The following is a 17,662-nucleotide window of genomic DNA, read 5'->3' on the forward strand; positions in this document are numbered from 1 at the left end:
TTATTAAATCCTTTGCCTTGCATACCTTGCCAATCAATTGTATCCTAGGATAATGCACTATAGTACAGGCATACCCCGGTTTAAGGACACTCACTTTAAGTACACTCGCGAGTAAGTACATCTAGCTCAATAGGCAAACGGCAGCTCATGCATGCGCCTGTCTGCACGTCCTGAACAGCAATACTGTCTCCCTGCCTGTACCGAAGCTGTGCGCAAGCGGGGAGACTATAGAGCCTGTTACACATGCGTTATTTACATCAGTAATGCACGTATATGATGATTGCAGTACAGTACATGCATCGATAAGTGGGAAAAAGGTAGTGCTTCACTTTAAGTACATTTTCGCTTTACATACATGCTCCGGTCCCATTGCGTACGTTAATGCGGGGTGTGCCTGTAGTGTATGTTTCTCTTGTCTCCTTTTCCTGAGGTACGTAATTCTAAAGATTCCAGCTTATTCCATCTTAGCCCCATTGTGCTTGTATTCCTCAGCGCCAGAGAGGTCTGTTATGTTGGGCTTTCTACACCATCATATGTGATATGTGACCCCAAGTTTCAGGGTTATGTACCCCATATAAATAGAACCTGGGTCTTGTTAATTACAGGGGATATAGTGGACCATTGGTGGGAGGAAGGGGAGTTCACTGATGAAGAGACTGCAGAGACTCTTATAGAGCGAGATAACACACTCACACTCAAATAAACATTTGGAGGTACTTTGTTTCATAGGGTGCATGCAGACGGGCCAGGATCACCTCTCCAGCCCAAAGTAAGGCTGAGTCCATGGTCAGCGCTTATCCGCTGACCCATGCTGAGGCGCGCTGACGCTTGTCAGTGAGCCCCTGCAGCCGCAATGAGAGCGGCTTTAGCAGGGGCTTGTGCACGCTTCCGCAGGCGTGCAGAGGCGTAGCTCTTAATTTTTTTTTGTTTCGGTGCTCATGGGAGCGCAGGGCCGGTCACGTGAGCGGTTCGCCCAATGAGGACGAACCAGCTCCGTGACGTCACTGGCCCGCCTCCGACACGCCCCCGGACGGCACACGAACTAAGGCCAGGGAAAGCACCTGCTTTCCGTCAGCCTCAGCGCGCCTCCGCACGGCTGAAGTCACCATGGACTCAGCCTAACATATACAAGGGAAAAGAGACTGCCGCACTCAAGGTATCGGTAAAAGTTCAGAACACACCCCACTCCCGGGTTTGCCACCTCTCCGGGTTTCACCCGGAGATTTTGGGTTTTTGCATACCCTTCTCCGGGCTACGGGTTTGTCCCTGAAATCTCCGGGTGGGCGGGTTTTTAGACAGGGCAGGCATAGTAAGTGACTTCTCATTGCTACATCATAGATCACTCGAGTCACAGATCCTTTGCATTTCTCACAGAACTACCTGCAGAACTAATTTCCTCCCTTCACTGCCTACTACATCCGGGTCACAGCCCTATGCTCTACTGACATGCTCACACGTAGGGGATCATGGGAGTTGTAGTTTTTATTAGACAAGATCGATTGACACATAAGCAACACAGTAACATTCCTAGAAACCCTGCTAGAGAACACACACCTCCCCCTCTTCTCCCCCCCTCTCTCTCTCTTCCCCCCCCTCTCTCTCCCCCCCCTCTCCCCCCATCTCTCCCTTTCCCCCCCCTCTCCCCCTCTCTCCTCCCCCTCTCTCATCTCTCTTCTCCCCTCTCTCTCTCTTCCCCCCCACTCTCTTCCCCCCTCTTCCCCCATCTCTCCCTTTCCCCCCCCTCTCCCTCTCCCCCCTCTCTCATCTCTCTCTTCTCCCCACCTCTCTCTCTCTTTACAGTAAAGTTGCTTCAGTTCCTCCCTTTTGATAGCAATGAGGTAACCTTGTCTTTGTTAAAATTAACTAAAGTAAAGTAAACTGAGATAAACCATTGTAATAAATGAATATTGATCAGCGACGACTCTGTCTGCAACAATTGTCATCAGCGTTAGTTATAAATAATAGAAATGATGTAAGGTATAATTCCATATACCATTAACGCAGCAATAGTGCCAGCAATAGCAGTCTCCCGCCATCTCCCCCTGCAACTACTGTTAATATGGCTGCGCGGCGTCAAATGGCGCTGCGTTGCCATGCCAACGGGAATGTCACGTGACGTTACAGCATCACGTGATGTTCGTTGCCATGACAATGAGACGTCGCATGATGTCAAGACGTCATGCAGTGCCACGTTGTCATGGCAACTTGACGCCGCGTGACATTACATAGCATCCCGTTGTCATGGCAATACAGTGTCATTTAAAAAAAAAAAATCTCCAGGTTGACCGTCAGTCCATGAGGGTAGAACAGAACTAAATCTGTCCGGTGGCAACCCTTGCATAGATACCTACAATGAAACTACCGAAAAAGAAAACACTTTTTGTTGTTTTTTTCTCAATATTACATTCATGATATATTAAAGAAACCGCAAACTATTATATGTGATATGTTTACTTTTACTGAATGACGATTGTTCTTTGTTATTTCTCCCCCCCTGCAATAAAGTTTATTTAAAAAACAAACAAAAAAAAAACAGGTAATGAGCCTCCCGCTTCCATTTACCAAGCAGCAGCTTGCAGGTAATAATAACAATAACAATAACAATAATAATAATAATAATAATAGCCGCAGCCTGCGCCGCCGGAGACAGACTTTCCAGAGGCCCCGCCCCGCGGTGACGTCACGGCCGCGCCCGGAAGTGGGTTCTCATGCCTGTCCCATTATGATCCCCGCTCTGTGTGATCAGCCTGCTGCAGGAGGGTGATCACCATACACAGCGGGGGAGGTCAGTGCCTGAGAGACGAGCAGGTGAGAGACAGGCATGAGAGAGAGAGGAGGCTCGGATTATTATTTTATGTCATATTATTTTCCAATTTGTGGCAGTGGAGCCTTTCCCAGACCTGTTGTCATTCAGGGAGCCTGGCTGTGACTCATTGTCCTGATAAATGGGTGTGTGTTTGATTAATAATAACAACAAAATTATCCAATTATTACATTCCACTATGTGTAGTGGTTTGTTGGCTGGTGGTGCTGCTTTTTTTTATTTTATTTTTTTTAAAATCTGTAAATCTTGTCATAATGGCAAAAAATCCCATAGGATCCTCACCCTTTTTTTAAATTGAAAAATGTGCGAATTAATAGTGTTAGCACTGAGCATGAGAATAAAAGTGTGTGTGTGTGTGTGTGTGTGTGTGTGTGTACGCACTCACACTCAAACATTTGGAGGTACTTTGTTTCATAGGGTGCATGCAGACGGGCCAGGATCACCTCTTCAGCTCAAAGTAACATATACAAAGGAAAAGAGACCGCACTCCTCAAGGTATCGGTAAAAGTTCAAATTTAATATATCAGTAGTTAAAATAAATAAATAAATAAATCATAATTTGGATATATATCTATATATATTCTTTCACTGCCAAAGGGGCCATCAATGTATCGGTCTGCAGTGCGTTTCTGTCCCCTCTGGCAGGGAAGGTTTTTGAATATACTGATATAATATTTCTGCTGCTATTTACGCCTTTGCTTCTAGAGGGGTGTTTGACCTGAACATCTGTCTCTCTTTGTACCCCATGAGGACTGAATTTGAGCGCGATTGATATTTCCATAACCTCCTCACTCTTTTAAATCTCCCAACATACCACTTAGATTGTAAGCTCCCTGGGGTAGGGATTTCCTTTCCTATTGTCTGCTTTTGTTTGTTTGCACTTATTGTATTATTTACTGTACTGTCTCTTTTTTGTGAAGTGCTGAGTGCACTGAGGGATATATATTTATATCTCTCTCAGTCTATCTGGTAGCAAGGTTTATAATCTACTCCATTTTTTATCCGGCAATTCTTTTCTACAGCATTATTAGAGTTCTGTTTAGGGTACGGGAGGACTGACATATTGGTGTTAGGCCGGCATGATAGAGTTATGGTAAGGGATAGGCTAAATAACAACCTGCTGCCGGTTCAATAGAAACTGAAGAAGGGCCTAGTATCCTCCACTCACCTAATAATAAATATCCTCTCCCTTGATGTAAAAAAATTGTTTACCAGGTATGACCTGTGTTTATTAGCAGTATAGAAAGGTAACAAGATTTGCGAAAGTGACACCGTGGGCCATATTTATTAAGCAGTACTAAAACGTAAGGACCCATGTGTACTAAGCAGTGCTACTCTGTTAGACATCCAGCCGGCTTGGTAGCACACAAGCATTGATGACCCCTCAATATCTTACTAGAGAAGCCTCCGTGTTTACAGATGATTATCGACTATTATCAAAATAGTACATTTGTAACCAATGTTAGTCCTCTAAATCCGTTACTCGCTGTATGATGTGTAACCTTTAACGGGACCAACAAGGTCCCTTAACTAAGCTGTTGTGAGGCAGCGTCCCACTGCTGGTAAAGAGTCCATGTGCTTCTCCAGCACTGGGAAGCAGCTGTTTTGAGCCCAGAATCCATGCTGACGTCAAGGACTGCTCCGACTATATAGCATTACCCCCTGTGTGTGTGTGTGTGTGTATACAGCTTTCTAAATGCCACAAGTCTCTGCCTCAAGTGTACTTGTATAATATTGCTGATTTGTTTTATTACTGCTGTATCTTTTTACTACTGTCACACATCTCAAAGTGCCTTAGAATCTTTTCACTTGAATCAGCTGGAAGGCGTCTTCGAGCACAGAAGGTTTTTTATATAGTAACACCGTTTAGTAAATATGTACTTATACGGCCATATTATACGGGACAATAAGGTATCTTGTGAAGTAACACGTCTCAGTAAATATGGCTTACGGTGTCTTTCGGCTTGGCATCATTCAGTACCTCAAGCCCTTTGTGTATAAATTAACAACGCAAATACTGTACACTCTCTCTTTTTCATGTCACTGTAATTCTCCTAAAGAGACAACAAGTATACATTTCTTTTTCAGCGTGTTTCAGATCACTCTGCTGCTGAAAAATAAGTATGTATCGTGGTTCGCCGGGAAAGAGCCAGAAGGTCAAACCCCATAAAACAGTGAGTACCCTTGTTCATTACAATGGCAAGCAATGGATTTATTTGGTTTCAATGTCTTTGTTTCCTCTTACTGAAATAAATAAAAGTCGTGTTTATCAACCTTATTCCCTCAAGGACGTCTATTCATATGATCCCGCTTTTAAGACGATGGATTAAACTTGTGAAAGTGCTTAGTGCAAAATCTTTTATCCTCAGTATACTAAAGTTACATCGTTAATTGCTCTCCCCGTAGGATCCCCTTCAGGTTAATTCGATCTAGCCTTGTTTAACACTGCACCTTTATGGAGAAACACTGCATGAAATAGAGTGAATCGTGTCATGTTAAATAGTTGCCGATCCCGCAACACATAAATGTGACTATATGGCAACAAGAGTTTTTTTCTTTTCTATTTCTGATAAGAGATGTGCTCTACTTGTAATATAATTTAGCAGCATAATAGTTTCGGTTACCCTTCGAATTTAACCTTAGCTAAATTCTTTTGAAACTCTCGATAGAAAAAAGCCTGTGGTGCTCCAAATATCTGCTTCTTTATTAATATTACTTCTTCATGGTGTTAAAGATGCATTATTGGTTACGCCGTAGCATTTGCTAAATTAAATGACAGAAGCACCTTTTGGCAGCAATTACTACTAGCTTTGCACAGTGGATGGTGACGTTTTTGCCCATTCTTCACAGGAAAATTGATCCAGTTCAAATAAGTTTGTTTTGAAATTCTATGGACTGCAATGTTCAAGTCTCGCCATAAATGTTTGATTGGATTCAAGTCAGGACTTTGACTTGGCCACTCGTGTTCGACCATTTCAACTTGGCTTTGTGTCATTGTCTTGCTCTAATGTGAATTTCCGCACCAGTTTCAGAGTCTTGGCTAACTCCTGAAGGATTGAATCCGGTAGAAGAAGAACCCAAGTCTAGCACTCGAGCTCACCCTCTGGTGATTAATGTAATAATTAAAACGTAATCTTTATTGGCAACCAAATAAAATACAGGGTATTAAAAACGACGAACTGAAGGTGTACGTGGATCCAAATACTGATAGCCGTATAGGCTCAGGATCCTAAATATATAAGTGCTATATTAGGATAGTACTAATAACACACTTATATATATTATACTATCCTAATATAACACTTATATATTTAGGATCCTGAGCCTATACGGCTATCAGTATTTGGATCCACGTACACCTTCAGTTCGTCGTTTTTAATACCCTATATTTTATTTGGTTGCCAATAAAGATTACGTTTTAATTATTACATTAATCACCAGAGGGTGAGCTCGAGTGCTAGACTTGGGTTCTTCTTCTACCCCATTCAAACCTATTACCCAAAAGCACCGTTCACCTACACTGTGGCAGCAGCAGGGGCTCCCAAATTGTCTCATCTAACTCCTGAAGGATTAATTTGCACTATATCCACCATCCATCCATTCTTCCCTCTATCCTAACAAGTTTCCCAGTTTCATTTTAGTCTCGTCTGACCACAAAACCTTTTCCCACGTTTGCGGTATCTATATGCTTTATCGTAAACAAAAATGGAACCTTTTTGATCTAAATTCAAAGCGTTGCGTCTGGCAGAAGCTCAACACTGCACATCACCAAGTCAACACCATCCCAACTGTCAAGCAAGGTGGTGGCAACATCATATAATGGGGATGCTTCTCTTCAGCAGGTACTGGTAAGCTTGTCATGATAGAGGGGAGAATGGATGGTACAAAGTACAGGTGACTCCTTGAGGAAAACGTGACCGTATGACCGTCCTTTTGCAAAATATTATTCGTGTTTGTTAAAAAGGCTTTTATTTTTCCTGCTTTTAGGTCCCCAGGGAAAGAAAGCCAGGTATCTTTCAGTGCATAGTAAGTAGTCTTTTTATTATTGTTATTCTTCTTATTATAAAATTAAATAATTTTATTGCGATAGCAAACATTTTCGTGATACCCAGAAAAAAACAAAAAATGTAAAGTAATTCACATGTCTGTTAATCCCTTTCTCTCCCCCAATGTCTCTTTAGAGTGGGAGAGGATGGTTAAGGGCCATTGAAGGGGGGGGAGGGGTTAAGAGAGACATGGGCAGTTGGGGTGGAGGAAGGGCTTAAGAGACATTGGGGGGGTGGGAAGACGGGGTTACGAGAGACATTGGGGTGGGAGGACGGGGTTAAGAGAGACATTGGGTGGGAGGACGGTGTTACGAGAGACATTGGAGGGGGCAGGTGGACGAGGTTATGAGAGACATTGGGGGGCCAGGAGGAAGTGGTTACGAGAGACATTGTGTGGTGGTGGTGGGGGGGTGGGAGGATGGTGTTAGGAGATGGGGGGGGGGGGGAGCGGCATCTCTACTGAGGCAAGGATATCCTGAAAACTTGACCTGTTGGTGAGGACTGGAGTTGCCCACCACTGCTCTAAAGCCTACTTTAAAATGAATTGGTAATGTAGCATGTAATTCTGAAACTAGTGTTACCCTTCAGTACTGTATGTGGTGTATCTGTTTTCACTTTGGGAATATGTAGCTCCATTCATTTTAATGGGGGCATGGATCCTCCAGAGCAAAGCAAAGCCAAATTTCCAGCATTTTATATATTGGCCTGAGCGAGAGGGCTATATTTACTAAGCGATGCAATGCCACGAGACACCTTACTTGTCTGGAAGACACTTACCAACCGGGTTGGTTAGTGGACTACAAAGTGTTTTCGGGCGCTACAATTCCGCATGTGAACCTTTTTTAGATGCTGTACCTGGTGGCATCCCATTGAGCAGCAATGGCTAAGTATTTCCTGTAACTGCTGGTCAGTCTCATCGGTTTTGAAGAATTTTGGCCCATTCCTCCTTACAGAACTGCTTCAACTCATGACCCACAGATGGATGACCTGACATTCTCCTCTAGAATCTTCTGATACAATGTAGAATTCATGGTTGTTAATAAGCCGTTTAGGTTCTGAGGCCGCAAAGCAGCCCCAAACCATCAAACGCCCACCACCGTACTCGAACGCAGTGTTTGTTTTGGTTTTGGCAAACACAACATTTCTCACTGAGGCCAAAAAGTTCTACCTTTTTGACTAGTCTCTCCAGAGAAAATTGTTCCAGAAGTCTTGTGGATCATCTCATCTCTTTAGCGAATTTCAGACAGGCAGCCATGTTGTTTTAGAGAGCAGTGGTGCCTCCTGGCTATTCTTCCATGAACACCTGTCTTTTTCTGGTAGTTGAGCCATGAACACTTACATTAGCCAAGGTGAGAGTGGCCTGCAGATCCTTGAATGTTACTCTGGGGTTCTTTGTAACTTTCTGGATGATTTGCCGGTTTGTTCTTGGAGAGATTTTGGTAGAGTGACTGTCTGTCTTGAATTTTCTCCATTTGTATATTGTCTGACCTTTGATTGGTGGAGCCCCAAATCCTTAGAAATCGTTTTGTAACCTTTTCCAGACTACTGAGCTTCAATAACTGCTTTTCTGAGATCCTTAGAGATTTTTTTTGATCGTGGCATGATGTGTTGAAACACACCTTTTATGGTGAAGACCAAACTCAAAAAGTTTCTGATATTTATTTATAAATTATTTTACCAGGAAGTAATACATTGAGAGTTACCTCTCATTTTCAAGTATGTCCTGGGCACAGAGTTAAGACAAATAATACATGGTTACAAATAGTTACATAAATGAACAGGGGATACATTATATACAAGACATTGCATGCACAGTTAAAGATAATAAATATTATGGGCGTATGAAACAGTTACAGACCATATTAAAATGTGTGACAGCCTTAGATTTGAAAGAACTTAAACTGGTGGTGAATGTGAGAGTCTCTGGTAGGTTGTTTCAGTTTTGGGGTGCACGATAAGAGAAGGAGGAAAATCCGGATACTTTGTTGAGCCTTGGGACCATGAACAGTCTTTTGGAGTCTGATCTCAGATGATAGGTGCTGCATGTGGTAGGGGTGAGGAGCTTGTTCAGGTAGCTGGGTAGCTTGCCCATAAAGAATTTGAAGGCAAGACAGGAAAGGTGAACTTTGCGCCTAGACTCTAGTGATGACCAATCTAGTTCTTTGAGCATTTCGCAGTGATGTGTGTTGTAGTTGCATTGGAGAACAAAACGACAAATTGAATTGTAGAGGGTGTCAAGTTTGCTAAGGTGGGTTTGAGGTGCCGAGCCATATACTATGTCTCCATAGTCAATAATTGGCATTAACATCTGCTGTGCGATACGCTTTCTGACCAGGAGACTTTGGGGGGATTCGTTCCTGTAAAGTACCCCTAGTTTGGCAGAGGTCTTGGTTGTCCGGGTATCAATGTGCATTCCGAATGTTAAGTGGGAGTCCAACCATATGCCCAGGTATTTAAAACTAGTGACAGGGGTTAGGGTTGTGTTAGGGTTGTGTTAGTGTTGGTTCTAATCTGGAGCTCAGTCGCTGGAAGCTTTAAAAATGTAGTCTAAAAATTTATATAGAGTGGGCATCCCAAACTCACACCTGAAGATCTACATTATTTAAACACCTGATTAAAATGATCACCTTTTAATTTAGCTGATAAAACCAGCGTTTTACTTACTTTTGCACATACCCTGACTCGTTTGTCTAATTCATATATCTATTTTGTTTCAAAAGACATGGAATTGGTTAATATAAACTCTATTGGATATTTAAGAAAAGGCAATAATTATCATTGGGGTTCCCAAATGTCTTTTTTCTCGCCACTACATGGGTCTCTGTGCATGTAGAGTAGTTGTATTCTGTGTTCAAGGTGATTTGCCGTGCTTAGACGCTGCAGGAATGTGACGGAGGCAACATGGGATCTTTCAGTTGTAGCCACAACTTTAATAAATGTATTGACTTTACACTAAGACTTTCCAAACGGGCAAAGAAACTATTTTTGTAGACCATAAAAGTTCATCCTAACATACAAAATACGTCAAATAAGCAATACAAATCAGTAAACTCTTTATTTTTCAGCTTGTACAGACAAAAATGCAAGTTCTGAAAAGCTTGCTTGGACTTTGCATAAATACAGCTACTAGTCTTTCCAGACTTTCTTTTGGACTTCTAGATTTTGAGTACATTCAGTTCCGTGCAGAAGTTCAACATATAAATGTTAATAGTAGCTTTGGCCCTTAATAAGTGTGTTCAGAAGTTTAATTTCCATGAATTAACTAGAAATACCCATGTTAGTCCACTTGCAGAATAAAGGAGTACTTCAATGTTAGGTGAAACTTTTTTTTTTTTTGTTTAAATTTGGACTAACAAAGGATCCTGAGGAAGAGAGAACTCCACTTGTCATATAATATCAATTGTTTGTCCAAATTAAAAAGGCATCACTTAATACTGAAGCACTCCTTTTAAACTGCATTAGTTTACATGAAACATTTTTGTGCAACTTTTCTCCTGCCCAAGAGGCACAAAATATTGTTTTCTTCTAGCCAATGCATAGACAGACATATATTTTCTCTCTATATGGAAGTCTACTCACCTAAAATGGAAGGACTTTGAATATAAGTTTACAGATATAAAAAAGGGGCGTGCAGAAGGCCACCATAATGTGATGCTGTATTCCAAAAGTTTTTTTTTTTTTTAAATCTGCGCTCCTGCATTGATTTTGTCTCTGGGGACCCTTTGCTTTGCCAGATATTTGCCTCAGTAAGGGGTACCAGTGTATCTGCAGGTTTAAATGTCCGGTCATGCAGCCAATGGGAAGCCGCAACGGATGATGTCACAGCTTCCTATTGGCTCACATTACGCTGGACATTTTAAACGGTGCCCTTTCTATAGCCCCACCAAGCGCCGTCGGGGCTGCTACCTGCAGAAATACCGGCAAGTCGGGAAGCAGGGGGTCCCCAGAGCTGAAATAAATGTAGTTCAGCCCCGGAGACCCCCTGCCTCAATTGTATAACTAAAAGGACCTAAACTAGAAGAAAAAGGAAACCTAGTAAACGAGCACTCAATCACAACGAGAGTATTATGGTAGTATTAAAATTATTCTTTATTGTCATCGACGAATATAAAATATAGGGGTTTCAAATCAAACAGCATTGACTGTGACTGTAATCAGAGGGACATTGCTGTAACAGCTCTGTTGATTATACATATGGGAGATTCATGGCAGTCAGAATCTCATGCTGTATATTAACAGCCTATTGGGAAATAGAGTAAAGGGGCCAGTATTAGGCACTGCTGTATAGTAGAAACTGCCTCAACAGCCAGTGGTTGTCTATTCGTGAAATATAAATAAATATACCTAGGTGGGTATGGGCTAAAATACCAAGGCTGAACCTGCTAGAATCAAAACTAATGGTAAATGCAGATATACCTCAGAGTGTAAGGAGAGGTAAAACCGGCAATGTGCAGTGTCCGAATTGTGTTTGGACACTACCGAGCAGAGAATATCTCTCCGTGGGAGCACACAGCAGCTGTACCGTCAGCAGGGATTAAAGTATATTCACTGCTGCGGAGGGTAAGTATGAGGAGGCAGTTAGTACATATAAAGATAATGAAAGGATCACATATACTGCACAGACACACTTTATTCGAGCAAATACCCAGTATGTACCTGGCAGATACCTGGAATGCGCCGCTCCTCACCTCTGACAAGCCCCGTTGCGTTTGCCTTCCCAGCCTGGGTTCATGCCTGGCTGACGGGCGGCTGATCTGTTAAATGATAATGATTAGGATTTAATAGGCTGCAATGCTTCGCGTGTCTACCAGATGGCATAAATTCATGAATTGTAATGCAGTATATATATATATACTGTGCAGTATTGCAGCCAGCGGGAATAAAATGCTTCAATCCCTGCTTGGAAAATACCTCAATGCACTCGGGCAGAAAACAGTCACAAACCTCAATACACCCGGGTATACCCGAATTCGTGGGACTAGCCGAGCTCGAATAAAGTGTGTCGCCGGTGTAAGGATCAAAAAGGCAGCAGGTGTCTTGAAGAGAATAATGTCCCTGTATGTAGGATAGGTTAAATACCTGCTGCATATAATAGCAGCACAGTAGCCTGATGTGAGCGGCTGTGCTGTGAGGTTACTGAGGATTTACATCCAATCACCAGACAGGTCACAGGTGGCAGTTAAAGCGGATCCACGGCAGGTAGATAGTGCCGTGAATAGATTTGTACAGTGAATATATACACTGAACGGCTTCCTGCAGAAACCACCTGAGATGGCTACAGAGGGAATAGACACAATGGCATGAAGATTTCACTATGTACAGTGTACAGTGTTTCTATTCGGACACATCCAGAACCACCAAGGTAGATAACCATATTATGTTGCTATTGGACACTATCTCTTACATGCACTGTCCCCTACATCAGCAATGATCATTGTATATCAATGTTGATGTGCTCGCGGACATGCCTAAATAAATAAAGACAGCAGTGAGGAATAGGGGTCCCTTGTGTGAAGAGATCCTGCGATGCTGAACAGCTGCACGTAGGATCGTATTAGCATGATAGTGGTAATACAGAACGCTGGGACTCCGCAACTTAGAGTCGGTATCAATCAGTGTTACGGTCACAATGATAGCGTCCCGCGTGTGTGGGGGAGTATGGCCAACGCGCGCGTTTCACGTAGGAACGCTTCTTTAGGGCACGTAACTCATAGGGGAGGTCCCAATGGGTTAGTGAGGGTTTATATAGTCGCTGTTAGTGTGGCTGTAATAGATAACCCCGGAGTTGCTGGATCTGAACAGGCAAAGGGCTCCCACTATAATAATGCACTAATAGTGGTCAGATATTTAACAGGTCAAATTGCCAGACCCTAATCCCTTTGCACAGTGCATAAAATATATCTATGGCTAAAGCATTGGGACTGAGTATCAGTGGCAGAGTGAATGTAATAGTGTGTGTAGCCTAACTAAAAGGACCGCAAGATTTCTGCTTTTAATATCATAATTATACAAGGCTGTTTTTTTTCTTCTTTTTTCCTCTGTAGAGTTGTAATATAACATGTACGTCTCTTATTCAACTAGAGGAACATTTAGCTGGAGCTAAGCACAAGGTAGGATCTCCGTGTAATGGAAGGACATTTCTGCTACTCTGCATGAGAGCCTTTACATGGCAAACAAATACAATTCAATATTACTGTATTATTATTATTATTATTATTATTATTATTATTATTATTATTATTGACGTACAGGTGTATTTGAGTTTATAGTTAGTGATTTGGCTGAGGAAATGCCACAGTAATGAAATAATTTATAATATTTGTTTATGGTCACGTTTTATAATCCTTTATTTTACTATAGTGTCAGCATATACTCAATCTAGGCTTCCTGTTGACAATCTCCATATCACAATCTGGCAAAGATTTGGGTGAACCGGCATCTGTCTTTCAAAGCAAATGATCGTTCTAATGCAGGATATTTCTCCCCCCTTTACTTTAAATAGAAAAAAAGACCCCTAAATAAAGAGTACAGGTACTCTGGGGTTGTAAATGAAAATGTAGTGTTAGTCCGTACCCTTTAGTATCATCACATATTTAAGTAATAATCCCCTCAGAACAGGGCATTATTGTTTTTATTATTCTGCAGTCCCCCCTGCACAATGTGCAGCCCCCCTCCTCTACACCCACAAAACACACTGCAGCTCCCCCTCTACACCAACAAAACACACACACAGCAGACACACCAACAAGACTCTGCTGCCCCCTCTACACCCACAAAACACACACAGACACAAACCTTTCCCCTCACTCTCCTGTGCAGAGCTCTCGATAGGCAGGGAGTGGGAGGATTCCGTGCCTTCTGTCCAATCACCTCCCCTGTCTAAGAGGAAGTTTCACTCTTTGGTAATGAGAACTGAAAGCTGATTGGCTGAAAAATTTGGCAAGCTGACCAAAATTCCGGGCCATTACTGATTGGTTAAAATTTCGGGCATTATCCAATCGGTGAGCAGGGATTTCAATAATGCTTGGAATTTACCAGCTTTAGCCTATAATTAAAGTAATAATCCCAGAAGAACAGGGCATTACTGGACAATAATGCCCTGGTTGGAAGAGTTGATGGCCCCAGGCGGGAGGAATTGCTTTCGGTTTTTCCTGTGGGGTCATTTTTGAGAAACACTGCACTTATTTAATATGCTGTTAACCAGTCTTCCATTTGCTGTGGTTTATTTCAGTGGGGTTTAAATCTTCCAGAGCAAACGGGAGCCAGCTTCACTGAATATTAAATAGGGGCCCATGACAAAGGGCACAACACGAGACGTAATGTGACTGCCTTGTATGTATACAAAATAATTGAAAGGAAATAAATAATTGCTGTGACAGAAACTTTTTAATAAGTGGTCAGATTAAAGATTGAACTCATTACAGCGTGTGTTTTCTTTACCTTTCCCACTGTCTCTCTTCTTTCTCTTCTTTCTGTAGTTAAAAAGCCGGCAGAAGGAGGGAGGTGATGTATATCTATATTTATATAGCACTTCACAGCAGTAATACGCACGACATAATATAACATAATGGGAATACGCGTTTCAGATATAAAAGTAAACATTAGGACAAGGAGCCTCTCCTCCTGAAGAGCTTACAATCAAAGTGGTAAGTAGGGAGGACGTCCAGGGACAGTAAGAGGGTGTTATGGTAAGGGCGTCTGCAATGGGTCATGGTAAATGTATCTGTGATATTTAAAGTATCAGCCAGCGGGGCTTTATTAAATAGGTGTGTTTTGAGATGAGCCTTAAATGTGGAGAGAGAGGGTGCTAGTTTGATATTGAGGGGTGTGGCAGTCAGTGAGAGGCTTTGGGTGGGAGAGGGCTTTAGATACAAAAGGGGGTGAGAGAAGACATCCTTGAGCAGAACACAAGAGTCAGGATGGTATACAGCGAGAAATTAGGGCAGAGGGGCAGAGGAGGGTTTAGTCTTAAAAGAGAGGAGGATAACTTTGTAAGTAAGACAGAATTTAATCGGCAGCCAGGAGGATTTCAGCAGCAGAGGCGCTGAGACAGATTTAGGAGAGAGTAAAGTGATTCTAGCTGCAGCGTTTAGGATAGATTGTAAGGGAGGCAGGAAGGCCGGACAGTAGAAGGTTACAATAGTTGTCTGGAGCGTAAGGGCCTGTTAGTTTTAGCAGTAGAGCGACAGACAAAAGGGTGTATCTTTGCAATGTTGATGAGGGAAAATCAGGTTTTAGCTACATTGTTACTGTGATGGAGGAGTCAAATGGGACCCGTAGGCCGCGTGCTTGTGGTGAAAAAGGCAGTTCAGCAAGTGCAACAGCTTTCATAATACGTTGCATACCACAATATTTCGGGCCAAGGGCTATAGGGTGTATTCTGGCATTGGGTGTCTTTTGTGTTATAGCACAACTTTGTTAAATAAGGCAAAATACTTCTGACGCAATGAAGAGACCTTTTTTTGTTTTAATTACCCAAACACCTAGTGGAGTAATTTCTCCATTAAGGAACTCCCTTCTTATCATGCTAATTTGTTGTAGTTCAATCCTAAAATAGAATATTTACACTACCAAATTTCCAACCTGGGAGGTTACGTGAGAAGATTTGTAAGCATTGTGGTAGAAATTCCTTGAATGGCTTCCCAACCTGGGTCTCCAGGAGACTTGCAAAGGGGCACAGGTGGGAAAAGGATACAGAAAGTGGCAAAGAAAAGGGAGGACATGTGACAGAGAGATCAGAAAGCGTGACAAATAAGAAGAATGGCATTTTTGCTGCATCAATGGTGCTCCGTGGTAATGTCACTGCCTTTTTGAAGGGATTGAATCAGATTTGGATCCCAAAGTCATCTTTCTTTGCGACCTTGGGCAAGTCACTTTATCTCCCCAAGCCTCACTCGCCATATTCGGAGTGTAAGCTATATGGGGCAGGGTCTCATTGGGCCTGCAAAATTTGATGTACAGCGCTGTGTATGCTATCAGCGTTACAGAAAAATATCAATAACACAATTAATAAATTCCCCTATGTAGAATCTTTATTCTTTTAAATGGGATCTTATTAGGTAGTAATTTTTCCTCACATCTTGGATAACTCTGTGACCGGATTAGGAAAAACCATTGGCTTAATGTATTGAACATTTTCTCAGTTTATGGTAGTGTCAAAGATCCTTGCTTATATTCTTTGATGGTATACCTGCTAGCAATTGCCTGCAACAGTTTAAGATGATCTTGTACATATTTTCTCTCACCCAAGGTGATGGCCCAAAAACGGGCAAGTTGCCAAAGCGCCCCAAACATGAGGACTTTGGAACTGAACCCGTGCCTGTCCCAGCCACGTGTGACTCTTCCAGCTCTGAAACTGCCCTGTCTAGTCCAGGTAACTCTCACAACAGACATCAAACCAACATCTTTCAATCACAATGGGGTTTCTGTGCTCACTTAGAGCTGTATAGGTCTAGAAGATGGCTGGTGCTTACTGTGACGGGGAGGAAGGGGTTAATACCTGATTTGCTATGCATTACAGGCATACCCCGCATTAACGTACGCAATGGGACCGGAGCATGTATGTAAAGTGAAAATGTACTTAAAGTGAAGCACTGCCTTTTCCCACTTATCGATGCATGTACTATACTGCAATCATCATATACGTGCATAACTGATGTAAATAACGCATGTGTAACAGGCTCTATAGTCTCCCCGCTTGCGCACAGCTTCGGTACAGGTAGGGAGACAGTATTGCTGTTCAGGACGTGCTGACAGGCGCATGCGTGAGCTGCCGTTTGCCTATTGAGCGAGATGTACTTAATCGCGAGTGTACTTAAAGTGAGTGTCCTTAAACCGGGGTATGCCTGTACTGTGGTTGCCCTGTCCCAGACGTTTTTGTTCCCCATTTACAAGCCATTCCGTGGCTGCCATGTGAAAAGACAAAATGCAGTGCTCGCCATACCCTCTAACCCAGGGGGGCGCAAACTTTTTTCCCTGCGCCCCCCTACCGGCGGTCCCCTCACTCCCGCGCCCCCCCTAACCCCCACTCACCTGCGCTCCGGCGTCATGACGTCACGTTGCCATAGCAACGTGACGTCACATGACCGATGACGCCGCGTTGCCATGGCGACGAAGGAAGCCGCCGGAGCCTAGGTAAGTGAAGGTTTACAGAGGCCCTGCAGCTCCCCCGGCACTTAATTTAAGTGCCTTTGGGAAGCGTGCGGGGCCTCTGTAAACCCCGCGCCCCCCCCGCCGGGAAGTCTCGTGCTCCCCCTGGGGTCGCGCCCCCCCAGTTTGCGCACCGCTGCTCTAACTGACACATGTTGGCAGTATAGAAATCGGCATTTCAACGAGCTGTAGGTATTTTTATGACGAAGCTTCAAAAGGGTCTCAATGAGCTGTAGGTATTTTTATGACAGAGCCTCAAAAGGGGTCTCACAGATTTAGAGTCTCCCTGTCTAAAAGGGTGTCAGTTATGAAAAGACCCAGATACCCATAAGTTATACACGGCCGGCATTCTGAGGTATCACAGATGCCAGTCTATTGACATTTATTGGTCAAAAATCAGACGGAGCGGCACCAAGTTATGGGTGTAGCTCAGGTATGCTAAGTGGCATGGACGTCAACCTGACCCATGCGCCCTGCCCACCGGACAGCCCTTTTGACCGGTCTTATGAACTGTGGGTAACTTGGCTATTTGTGGTTTTTTTTGTTCCTTCGAGGGGATTGGATCCACATGTTAAAGATAGTTTTGGGCAGTCTATAACTGTGGCTCCCCAGGTATCCCCAGTGTGATTCCTGAATTTTGATC

General features: G+C 43.0%; 1 protein-coding gene across 3 annotated transcripts in view; it reads left to right on the forward strand.

Moving 5' to 3' along the window:
- Nucleotides 1-2,665: 2,665 nt before the first annotated feature.
- The window catches only part of LOC142487221 (uncharacterized), a 31,637-nt gene continuing 16,640 nt past the window's right edge, over nucleotides 2,666-17,662 (forward strand). Inside the window, exons 1-7 of one of the 3 annotated variants that reach the window (XM_075586099.1) lie at nucleotides 2,673-2,808; nucleotides 3,242-3,319; nucleotides 4,913-4,998; nucleotides 6,812-6,850; nucleotides 12,915-12,980; nucleotides 14,349-14,373; nucleotides 16,121-16,243. In XM_075586099.1, the coding sequence (XP_075442214.1) occupies nucleotides 4,948-4,998; nucleotides 6,812-6,850; nucleotides 12,915-12,980; nucleotides 14,349-14,373; nucleotides 16,121-16,243 (304 nt within the window). In that variant the 5' untranslated portion in view covers nucleotides 2,673-2,808; nucleotides 3,242-3,319; nucleotides 4,913-4,947. Of the gene's footprint in view, nucleotides 2,809-2,840; nucleotides 2,950-3,241; nucleotides 3,320-4,912; nucleotides 4,999-6,811; nucleotides 6,851-12,914; nucleotides 12,981-14,348; nucleotides 14,374-16,120; nucleotides 16,244-17,662 lie in introns of those variants that run through there. The other 2 variants (XM_075586100.1, XM_075586101.1) reach the window with 2 other exon arrangements.

This window comes from Ascaphus truei, chromosome 2, assembly GCF_040206685.1.
Source record: "Ascaphus truei isolate aAscTru1 chromosome 2, aAscTru1.hap1, whole genome shotgun sequence".
Taxonomy (NCBI): domain Eukaryota; kingdom Metazoa; phylum Chordata; class Amphibia; order Anura; family Ascaphidae; genus Ascaphus; species Ascaphus truei.